The sequence below is a fragment of the Bombina bombina genome, chromosome 6, assembly GCF_027579735.1.
Source record: "Bombina bombina isolate aBomBom1 chromosome 6, aBomBom1.pri, whole genome shotgun sequence".
NCBI lineage: Eukaryota > Metazoa > Chordata > Amphibia > Anura > Bombinatoridae > Bombina > Bombina bombina.
Window position 1 is genome coordinate 148,600,303 of NC_069504.1, and position 12,258 is coordinate 148,612,560.

General features: G+C 39.4%; 1 protein-coding gene across 1 annotated transcript in view; it reads right to left on the reverse strand.

Annotated features, from left to right (window-relative positions):
- Positions 1–12,258, reverse strand: part of MLC1 (modulator of VRAC current 1) — a 188,060-nt gene that overhangs the window by 59,263 nt on the left and 116,539 nt on the right. The window contains exon 10 of the mRNA XM_053716632.1: positions 11,315–11,482. Within this exon, the coding sequence (XP_053572607.1) occupies positions 11,315–11,482 (168 nt within the window). The remainder of the gene's footprint in view (positions 1–11,314; positions 11,483–12,258) is intronic.

A 12,258-nucleotide genomic window follows, 5' to 3' on the forward strand; every position in this document is an offset into this window, starting at 1 on the left:
GGAACGGAAATGACTTTGAAGGTCTATTCTTCTTGTCTTGTGGCAGAAAGGACCCCTTTCCACCCATAATTTCAGAAATTATTTCTGCCAGACCAGGACCAAACAAGGTCTTACCTTTATAAGGTAGCAACAGAAGCTTGGACTTGGAGGTAACATCAGCTAACCAAGATTTTAGCTACAGAGCCTTATGGGATAGAACAGTGAAGCCAGACATCTTGGCTCCGAGTCTAATAACTTGCATGGTAGCATCAGAGATAAAGGAGTTGGCTAGTTTGAGAGCCTTAATCCTATCTTTTATCTCCTCCAACAGAGTCTCTTCTAAAATCAATTCAGACAAAGGATTGCACCAATAAGATGCTGCACATGCTACTGTGGCAATACAAACTGCAGGTTGTCATTGAAGACCTTGACGAACATACATCTTCTTCAAATAAGCCTCCAGATTTTTTCCATGGGATCGTTAACCCCTTGAGTGCTAACGACAGGGCCGCCATCAGGGGGTGACAGGGGTGACTCCTGTCAGGGGTCCAATGGGCCAGGGGGGCCCCATGAGGCAAGAACAACTAAAAAAAAATATTTTTTTAATTTTGACAGCCACCAGTGGGAACTACAGCAGAGTGCTAATACTTTACAAGGAGTAAAGTATTAGCAGGATTAGAGGATTTCTGAGTGTGCACTAAACCACTATGCACAGTGTGAGACAGACTTGACACTTTGGCCTAGATTTGGAGTTTTGCGGCCAAAGGGGTGCGTTAGCTAAGCGTGCTTTTTTTCTCCCGCACCTTTTAAATACCGCTGGTATTTAGAGTTCACAGAAGGGTTGCGTTAGGCTCCAAAAAGGGAGCGTATAGCATATTTACCGCCACTGCAACTCAATACCAGCGGTGCTTACGGACGCGGCCAGCTTCAAAAACGTGCTCGTGCACGATTCCCCCATAGAGCTGAAAAAAAAACCTAACACCTGCAAAAAAGCAGCGTTCAGCTCCTAACGCGGCCCCATTGTTTCCTATGGGGAAACACTTCCTACGTCTGCACCTAACACCCTAACATGTACCCCGAGTCTAAACACCCCTAACCTTACACTTATTAACCCCTAATCTGCTGACCCCTGCATATTTTTTTTAACCCCTAATCTGCCGCTCCGTACACCGCCGCAACCTACGTTATCCCTATGAACCCCTAATCTGCTGCCCCTAACACCGCCGACCCCTATATTATATTTATTAACCCCTAATCTGCCCCCCGAATGTCGCCTCCAACTACCTACACTTATTAACAACTAATCTGCCGACCGGACCTCACCGCTACTATAATAAATGTATTAACCCCTAATCCGCCTCACTCCCGCCTCAATAACCCTATAAGAAATATTATTAACCCCTAATCTGTCCTCCCTAACATCGCCGACACCTAACTTCAATTATTAACCCCTAATCTGGCGACCGGACCTCACCGCTACTATAATAAATGTATTAACCCCTAAAGCTAAGTCTAATCCTAACACTAACACCCCCCTAAGTTAAATATAATTTAAATCTAACTAAATAAATTAACTATTATTAAATAAATTATTCCTATTTAAAACTAAATACTTACCTGTAAAATAAACCCTAATATAGCTACAATATAACGAATAATTATATTGTAGCTATTTTAGGATTTATATTTATTTTACAGGCAACTTTGTATTTATTTTAACTAGGTACAATAGCCATTAAATAGTTATTTACTATTTAATAGCTACCTAGTTAAAATAATTACAAAATTACCTGTAAAATAAATCCTAACCTAAGTTACAATTAAACCTAACACTACACTATCAATAAATTACTTAAATAAAATACCTACAATTATCTACAATTAAACCTAACACTACACTATCAATAAATTAATTAAATACAATACCTACAAATAAATAAAATTAAATAAACTAACTAAAGTACAAAAAATAAAAAAATATTTACAAACATTAGAAAAATATTACAACAATTTTAAACTAATTACACCTACTCTAAGCCCCCTAATAAAATAACAAAGCCCCCCAAAATAAAAAAAATGCCCTACCCTATTCTAAATTAAAAAAGTTCAAAGCTCTTTTACCTTACCAGCCCTGAAAAGGGCCATTTGCGGGGCATGCCCCAAAGAATTCAGCTCTTTTGCCTGTAAAAAAACACATACAATACCCCCCCCAACATTACAACCCACCACCCACATACCCCTAATCTAACCCAAACCCCCCTTAAATAAACCTAACACTAAGCCCCTGAAGATCTTCCTACCTTATCTTCACCACGCCGGGTTCACCGATCCGTCCACCCAAGTCTTGATCCAAGCCTCCGAAGTCTTGATCCAAGCCCAAGCGGGGGCTGAAGAGTGATGTCCATCCTCCGGCTGAAGTCTTGATCCAAGCGGAAAATGAAGAAGTCCATCTTCGGGCAGAAGTCTTCATGCTATCCGGGCAGAAGAGTAGATCCGGACCGGCAAACATCTTCATCCAAGCCGCATCTTCTATGTTGTTCCATCCGATGACGAGCGACTGATCTTGAAGACCTCCGGCGTGGATCCATCCTCTTCGTTTCGACGTCCAACTGAAGAATGAAGGTTCCTTTAAGGGACGTCATCCAAGATGGCGTCCCTCGAATTCCGATTGGCTGATAGGATTCTATCAGCCAATCGGAATTAAGGTAGGAAAATTCTTATTGGCTGATGGAATCAGCCAATCAGATTCAAGTTCAATCCGATTGGCTGATTGGATCAGCCAATCAGATTGAGCTCGCATTCTATTGGCTGATCGGAACAGCCAATAGAATGCGAGCTCAATCTGATTGGCTGATCCAATCAGCCAATCGGATTGAACTTGAATCTGATTGGCTGATTCCATCAGCCAATCAGAATTTTCCTACCTTAATTCCGATTGGCTGATAGAATCCTATCAGCCAATCGGAATTCGAGGGACGCCATCTTGGATGACGTCCCTTAAAGGAACCTTCATTCTCCAGTTGGACGTTGAACGAAGAGGATGGATCCGCGCCGGAGGTCTTCAAGATCAGCCGCTCGTCATCGGATGGAACAACATAGAAGATGCGGCTTGGATGAAGATGTTTGCCGGTCCGGATCTACTCTTCTGCCCGGATAGCATGAAGACTTCTGCCCGAAGATGGACTTCTTCATTTGCCGCTTGGATCAAGACTTCAGCCAGAGGATGGACGTCACTCTTCAGCCCCCGCTTGGGCTTGGATCAAGACTTCGGAGGCTTGGATCAAGACTTCGGTGGACGGATCGGTGAACCCGGCGTGGTGAAGATAAGGTAGGAAGATCTTCAGGGGCTTAGTGTTAGGTTTATTTAAGGGGGGTTTGGGTTAGATTAGGGGTATGTGGGTGGTGGGTTTTAATGTTGGGGGGGGTATTGTATGTGTTTTTTTTACAGGCAAAAGAGCTGAATTCTTTGGGGCATGCCCCGCAAATGGCCCTTTTAAGGGCTGGAAAGGTAAAAGAGCTTTGAACTTTTTAAATTTAGAATAGGGTAGGGCATTTTTTTATTTTGGGGGGCTTTGCTATTTAGAGTAGGTGTAATTAGTTTAAAATTGTTGTAATATTTTTCTAATGTTTGTAAATATTTTTTTATTTTTTGTAACTTAGTTCTTTTTTATTTTTTGTACTTTAGTTAGTTTATTTAATTGTATTTATTTGTAGGTATTGTATTTAATTAATTTATTGATAGTGTAGTGTTAGGTTTAATTGTAGATAATTGTAGGTATATTATTTAAGTAATTTATTGATAGTGTAGTGTTAGGTTTAATTGTAACTTAGGTTAGGATTTATTTTACAGGTAATTTTGTAATTATTTTAACTAGGTAGCTATTAAATAGTAAATAACTATTTAATAGCTATTGTACCTGGTTAAAATAAATACAAAGTTGCCTGTAAAATAAATATAAATCCTAAAATAGCTACAATATAATTATTCATTATATTGTAGCTATATTAGGGTTTATTTTACAGGTAAGTATTTAGTTTTAAATAGGAATAATTTATTTAATAATAGTTAATTTATTTCGTTAGATTTAAATTATATTTAACTTAGGGGGGTGTTAGTGTTAGACTTAGCTTTAGGGGTTAATACATTTATTATAGTAGCGGTGAGGTCCGGTCGGCAGATTAGGGGTTAATAATTGAAGTTAGGTGTCGGCGATGTTAGGGAGGGCAGATTAGGGGTTAATAATATTTATTATAGGGTTATTGAGGCGGGAGTGAGGCGGATTAGGGGTTAATACATTTAATATAGTAGCGGTGAGGTGCGGTCAGCAGATTAGGGGTTAATTATTGTAGGTAGCTGGCGGCGACGTTGTGGGGGGCAGATTAGGGGTTAATAAATATAATATAGGGGTCGGCGGTGTTAGGGGCAGCAGATTAGGGGTACATAAGGATAACGTAGGTGGCGGCGCTGTGCGGTCGGCAGATTAGGGGTTAATAATTGTAGGTAGGTGGTGGCGACGTTGGGGGCGGCAGATTAGGGGTTAATAAATATAATATAGGGGTCAGCGGTATGCGGTCGGCAGATTAGGGGTTAAAAAAAATTATTATAGTGGCGGCGATGTGGGGGGACCTCGGTTTAGGGGTACATAGGTAGTTTATGGGTGTTAGTGTACTGTAGAGCACAGTAGTTAAGAGGTTTATGAACCGGCGTTAGCCCAAAAATCTCTTAACTCCTGTTTTTTTTTCTGCGGCTGGAGTCTTGTCGTTAGATTTCTAACGCTCACTTCAGCCAAGACTCTAAATACCGGCGTTAGAAAGATCCCATTGAAAAGATAGGATACGCAAATGGCGTAGGGGGATCTGCGGTATGGAAAAGTCGCGGCTGGAAAGTGAGCGTTAGACCCTTTCCTGACTGACTCCAAATACCAGCGGGCGGCCAAAACCAGCGTTAGGAGCCTCTAACGCTGGTTTTGACGGCTAACGCCAAACTCCAAATCTAGGCGTTTGTTTGTACAGTGTGTGACTGAGTCAGACAGCATTGCAGAGGAGGTAGGACTTACTTAGTAAATGTTTTTTATTTCTTTATGCAATTTCGGATTGTAACTTCAGTGTGGTAGTATGGTGGGGTCAGGGTTCCATAAAAACACATTTTTTTAGCAGCATTGTATTTATGATTATTTGACAATGCTGTAGAAAGCCTACCTCATTACTTGTCAGGTCAATGTAAACAAGTACTGAGTGTCTGTTTGGGTGTCTGTGTCTGAGTGTGCTTGTGTGTTTCTTTGCATGTCTGCTAGAGTGTCTATATATGTGAATCCTTATATGTGAGTGTGAGTGTTTCAGTGTATGAGTGTGTCTTTGTGTTTCTGTGTTTGTGTGTTACTACCTACTTTACAACATTTCCAAGTTTGACTACACTTAAGAATAAAGTGCATATATGTTTTAGTCACTTGGTCAAAAATTGCACATGTCAAGGGGGGGCCTGATCAATGGTTAAGTCAGGGGCCCCAAAATTTCTAGTGGCGGCCCTGGCTAACGATGGCTCTGAGCCGTCGCCGAGTTTCCCACTCAGGTGCTAGCATATTTATTTCATGTAATTGGCAAGAGTCCATGAGCTAGTGACGTATGGGATATACAATACTACCAGGAGGGGCAAAGTTTCCCAAACCTCAAAATGCCTATAAATACACCCCTCACCACACCCACAATTCAGTTTTACAAACTTTGCCTCCTATGGAGGTGGTGAAGTAAGTTTGTGCTAGATTTCTACGTTGATATGCGCTTCTCAGCATTTTGAAGCCCGATTCCTCTCAGAGTACAGTGAATGTCAGAGGGTTGTGAAGGGAGTATCACCTATTGAATGCAATGGTTTTCCTCACGGGAGATCTATTTCATAGGTACTCTGTTATCGGTCCTAGAGATTCATCTCCTACCTCCCTTATTTCGACGATATACTCTCATATTCCATTACCTTGGCACTTTATGTATTAATATAAAGTTCTAAATATATGTACTTATATTTGCCATGAGTCAGGTTTATGTATATTTCCTTTTGCAGACTATTCAGTTTCATATTTTGGAAAAAACATATTTAGGAAAATATTTTTTCTTACCTGGGGTTTAGTCTTTTTTTCAAATTGACTGCTTTTTTCACTAAATTTTCGTGGTCAAAATTAGGCTTGCAAGGTGCAAAATGCTGATGTTTATTGTGTCATTCTTGGTGCGAGAAATTTTTTGGCGCAAAGGTACATCCGGTGACGCAAGTTCGTCATTTCCGGCGTCTTAGTTGACGCCAAGTTCCTTGTACAAGGTGCGTCTGCAATGACGCAAGTGTGTCATCTCCAGGTATTGTTAGCACCAAAAAAATTTCAGTTTGCGTTGTGCGTCATACTTGGCGCCAAATAATGTCATTAATTTAATCCCCATTCCTATATGCCTCTTGCCTTTTTCTATATCAGAGGGCTATGCTGTTTTGCTTTATATGTTGTTTTTTTTCTCTTACATTTGCAAGATGTCTCAATCTGATCCTGTCTCAGAAACCACTGTTGAAACCTTGCTGCCTGATAATAGTTCTACCAAAGCTAAATGTATCTGTTGTCATGATAAGCTTTTACATGCAGAGAATGTATCCATCAGTAATAGTACAATGCCTGTTGTTCCTTCAACAACTAATGTACATGATATCCCTGTGAATATAAAAGATTTTATTGCTGATGCGATTCAGAAGGCTTTGTCTGCTATCCCGCCTTCTAATAAACGTAAAAGATCTTTTAAAACTTCTCATAAAGTTGATGAATTTTCAAATGACAGACAACATACTGAATTATCCTCCTCTGATGAGGATCTATCTGATTCAGAAGATCCTACCTCAGATATTGACACTGACAAATCTACTTATTTATTTAAAATGGAGTATATTGGTTCCTTGTTAAAAGAGGTGTTGATTACATTGGATATTGAAGAAACTAGTCCTCGATGTTAAAACTAGTAAACGTTTAAACTCTGTTTATAAACCTCCTGTGGTTACTCCAGAGGTTTTTCCAGTACCTGATGCTATTTCTGATATGATTTCTAAGGAATGGAATAGGCCTGGTACTTCTTTTATCCCTTCTTGAAGGTTTAAAAAATCGTATCCTTTGCCAGCAGTTAGTTTGGAGTTTTGGGAAAAGATCCCCAGAGTTGATAGGGCTATTTCTACTCTTGCCAAACGTACTACTATTCCTATGGAAGATAGTACTTCCTTTAAGGACCCCATAGATAGGAAACTTGAATCTTATCTAAGGAAAGCTTATTTATATTCTGGCTATCTTCTCAGGCCTGCCATTTATATGGCTGATGTTGCAGCTGCATCAACTTTTTGGTTGGAAAGTTTAGCGCAACAGGAAACAGATCCTGATTTGTCTAGCATTGTTCGCTTGCTTCAACATGCTAACCATTTTATCTGTGATGCCATTTTTGATATAATCAAAATTGATGTTAAATCTTTGTCTTTAGGTATTTTAGCTAGAAGAGCTTTGTGGCTTAAATATTGGAATGCTTATATGGTATCTAAATCTAGATTACTATTTCTTTCTTTCCAAGGTAATAATTTATTTGGTTCTCAGTTGGATTCAATTATTTCAACTGTCACTGGGGGGGAAGGAAGTTTTTTTGCCTCAGGATAAAAGAACTAAGGGTAAATCTAAAGCTTCTAACCGTTTTCGTTCCTTTCAACAAAATAAGGAACAGAAACCCAATCCTTCCCCCAAAGAATCTGGTCCCAATTGGAAACCTTCTTCAAGTTGGAATAAATCCAAGCCATTTAAGAAACCAAAGCTCAGCTGGTAGGGGGCAGATTAAGATTCTTCCAAAGCATTTGGGCAGATTCTGTACAAAATCAATGGATTCAGAGTATTGTCTCTCAAGGGTACCGAATAGGATTCAGAGTAAGACCTCCTGTGAGAAGATTTTTTCTCTCATGCATCCCAGCAAATCCAGTAAAGGCTAAGGCTTTTCTGAAGTGTGTTTCAGACCTGGAGCTTTCAGGGGTAACAGGGTCTGGGGTTTTATTCAAATCTATTCATTGTACCATAGAAAGAAAATTAATTCAGGCCAGTTCTGGATCTGAAAATTTTGAATCGTTTTGTAAGAGTGCCAACTTTCAAAATGGTGACTATAAGCACTATTCTGCCTTTTGTTCAGCAAGGTCATTATATGTCCATGGTAGACTTACAGGATGCATATCTTCATATTCCGATTCATCCAGACCACTATCAGTTTCTGAGATTCTCTTTTCTAGACAAGCATTACCAATTTGTCGCTCTTCCATTTAGCCTAGCAACAGCTCCAAGAATTTTTTCAAAGGTTCTCGTGCCCTATTCTCTGTAATCAGAGAACATGGTATTGCGGTGTTTGCTTATTTGGACAATATCTTGGTACTAGCTCAGTCTTCACTTTCTGCAGAATCTCACACGAATCAACTAGTGTTGTTTCTTCAAAGACATGGTTGGAGGACCAATTTACCAAAAAGTTCCTTGATTCCTCAGACAAGAGTCACCTTTTTAGGTTTCCAGATAGATTCAGTGTCCATGATTCTGCCTCTAACAGACAAGAGACGACTAAAATTGGGTTCAGCTTGTCGGAACCTTCAGGCTCAATCATTCCCTTCAGTAGCTATGTGCATGGAAGTTATAGGTCTCATGACTGCAGCATCGGACACGATCCCTTTTCCTCGTTTTCATATGAGACCTCTCCAGTTTTGTATGCTGAATCAATGGTGCAGGGATTATACAAAGATATCACAATTAATATCCATAAATCCCAATGTTCGACTCTCTCTGACTTGGTGGTTAGATCACCATTGTATAGTTCAAGGAGCCTATTTTGTTCGTCCAACCTGGACTGTGATCACAAAAGATGCAAGTCTTTCAGGTTGGGGAGCTGTCTGGGGATCTCTGACAGCACAAGGGGTTTGGAAATCCCAAGAGGTGATGTTATCAATCAATATTTTAGAACTCTGTGCTATTTTCAGGGCTCTTCAGGTGTGGCCTCTGTTGAAGAGAGAACCGTTCATTTGTTTTCAGACAGACAATATCACAACTTTGGCATATGTCAATCATCAGGGTGGGACTCACAGTCCCCAAGCTATGAAAGTAGTATCTTGGATACTTTCTTGGGCGGAATCCAGCTCCTGTCTAATTTCTGCGGTTCATATCCCAGTTGTAGACAATTGGGAAGCGGATTATCTCAGGCGTCAGACTTTACATCCGGGGGAGTGGTCGCTCCATCCAGATGTGTTTTCTCAAATTGTCCAGATATGGGGTCTTTCAGAAATAAATCTGATGGCTTCACATATAAACAAGAAACTTCCCAGGTACCTGTCCAGGTTCAGGGATCCTCAGGCGGAGGCAGTGGATGCGTTAGCAGTTCCTTGGTGTTACCAACCTGCTTATAGCTTCTCGCCTATAGTTCTTCTTCCAAGAGTGATCTCCAAGATCATCATGGAACAATCGTTTGTGTTGCTGGTAGCTCCAGCATGGTCTCATAGGTTTTGGTATGCAGATCTTGTCTGGATGTCCAGTTGCCAGCCTTCGCCACTCCCTCTAAGACCAGACCTTCTGTCTCAAGGTTCGTTTTTCCATCAGGATCTCAAATCACTAAATTTTAAGTTATGGAAATTGAACGCCTAGTGCTTAGTCTTAGAGGTTTCTCTGACTCAGTGATTAATACTATGTCACAGGCTGGTAAATCTGTTTCTAGGAAGATTTATTATCGAGTTTGGAAGACTTATATTTCATGGTGTTCTTCTCATAATTTTTCCTTCCTGGCATTCCTTTAGAATTCCTAGAATTTTACAGTTTCTTCAGGATGGTTTGAATAAAGGTTTGTCTGCAAGTTCCTTGAAAGGACAAATTTTTGCTCTTTCTGTTTTATTTCACAGAAAGATTGCTAAGCTTCCTGATATTCACTGTTTTGTGCAGGCTTTGGTCCGTATCAAGCCTGTCATTAAATCAATCTCTCCTCCTTGGAGTCTTAATTTTGTTTTGAAGGCTTTACAGGCTCCTCCGGTTGAGCCTATGCATTCTTTGGACATTAAACTACTTTCTTGGAAAATGTTGTTCATTTTGGCCATCTCTTCTGCTAGAAGAGTTTCCAAATTATCTGCTCTTTCTTGTGAATCTCCTTTTTTGATTTTCCATCAGATAAGGCAGTTTTGCGGACTTCATTTAAATTTCTACCTAAGGTTGTGAATTCTAACAACATTAATAGAGAAATTTGTTGTTCCTTCTTTGTGTCCTAATCCTAAGAATTCTTTGGAGAGATCCTTACATTCTTTGGATGTTGTGAGAACTTTGAAATATTATGTTGAAGCTACTAAAGATTTCAGGAAGACTTCTAGTCTATGTGTTGTCTTTTCTGGTCCTAGGAAAGGTCAGAAAGCTTCTGCCATTTCCTTGGCATCATGGTTAAAGCTTTTGATTCTTCAGGCTTTATTTGGAGTCGGGTTAGGCCCCGCCTCAGAGAATTACAACTCATTCTACTAGATCAGTCTCCACTTCGTGGGCTTTTAAGAATGAAGCTTCAGTTGATCAGATTTGCAAAGCAGCATACATTTACTAAATTCTACCGTTTTTATGTATTTGCTTCCTTGGAAGCAGTTTTGGCAGAAAAGTTCTTCAGGCAGCTGTTTCAGTTTGATTCCTCTGCTTATGTTTAAGTTTTTTTATTTTCATTTATGAGAGTAAACTTATATTTTGGGTTGTGGATTAATTTTTTCAGCGAAAAAATGGCTTTTATTATTTTTATCCCTCCCTCTCTAGTGACTCTTCCGTGGAGTTCCACATCTTGGGTATTACTATCCCATATGTCACTAGCTCATGGACTCTTGCCAATTACATGAAAGAAAACATAATTTATGTAAGAACTTACCTGATAAATTAATTTCTTTCATATTGGCAAGAGTCCATGAGACCCACCCTTTCTATGGTGGTTATGATTTTTTGTATAAATTATTTCCAAATTCCTTTTTTTTATGCTTTTTACTCCTTTCTTTATCACCCCACTATTTGGCTATTCATTAAACTGAATTGTGGGTGTGGTGAGGGGTGTATTTATAGGCATTTTGAGGTTTGGGAAACTTTGCCCCTCTTGGTACAATTGTGTATCCCATACATCACTAGCTCATGGACTCTTGCCAATATGAAAGAAATGAATTTATCAGGTAAGTTCTTACATAAATTATGTTATTACTAAGTTCTTTTAGAACACATCATTATTATTATTTTTGCCAAAATCTCGGTGTTTAATGTCCCTTCGAAAGTTGACATATATTAACAAAGAGATTTAGCTTGATACTCACATCAATGATTTTGTATTCATGCTTATCCATATTTGAAATGTTCAAAGACGAATTTTGCATTAACATAAGTGACTTGTAATGCACACATTGTATGATGGTGGTTATAGCAAGTATAGCCTGAATCATTTGAAACAACATCAGAAGTAGCACAAGAACAAAATAGATGTCCTAAAATAAAGAAAAAATATTTAAATTATGACAAATATTTATTTCTAGTAGAGTAAGCAGAGCTAGTCAAAAAACACCTTTCATCACACTCCCAAACTAACAAGGTAGTCAGCTACGCACACTGCGACACCTACAAAACTGTAAAAACTAAGGGTCAATTTGAAAATATTTGTGGTATTGTCAGCAGTAATGCACTAATGTAACCACTCCTTGAAAATAAAAAAACATAATTTATGCTTACCTGATAAATTCCTTTCTTCTGTTGTGTGATCAGTCCACGGGTCATCATTACTTCTGGGATATTATCTGCTCCCCTACAGGAAGTGCAAGAGGATTCACCCAGCAGAGTTGCTATATAGCTCCTCCCCTCTACGTCACCTCCAGTCATTCGACCAAAGACCAACGAGAAAGGAGAAGCCAAGGGTGTAGTGGTGACTGAATTATAATTTAAAAAAAATATGTACCTGCCTTAAAAAACAGGGCGGGCCGTGGACTGATCACACAACAGAAGAAAGGAATTTATCAGGTAAGCATAAATTATGTTTTCTTCTGTTATGTGTGATCAGTCCACGGGTCATCATTACTTCTGGGATACCAATACCAAAGCAAAAGTACACGGATGACGGGAGGGATAGGCAGGCTCATTATACAGAAGGAACCACTGCCTGAAGAACCTTTCTCCCAAAAATAGCCTCCGAAGAAGCAAAAGTGTCAAATTTGTAAAATTTGGAAAAAGTATGAAGCGAAGACCAAGTTGCAGCCTTGCAAATCTGTTC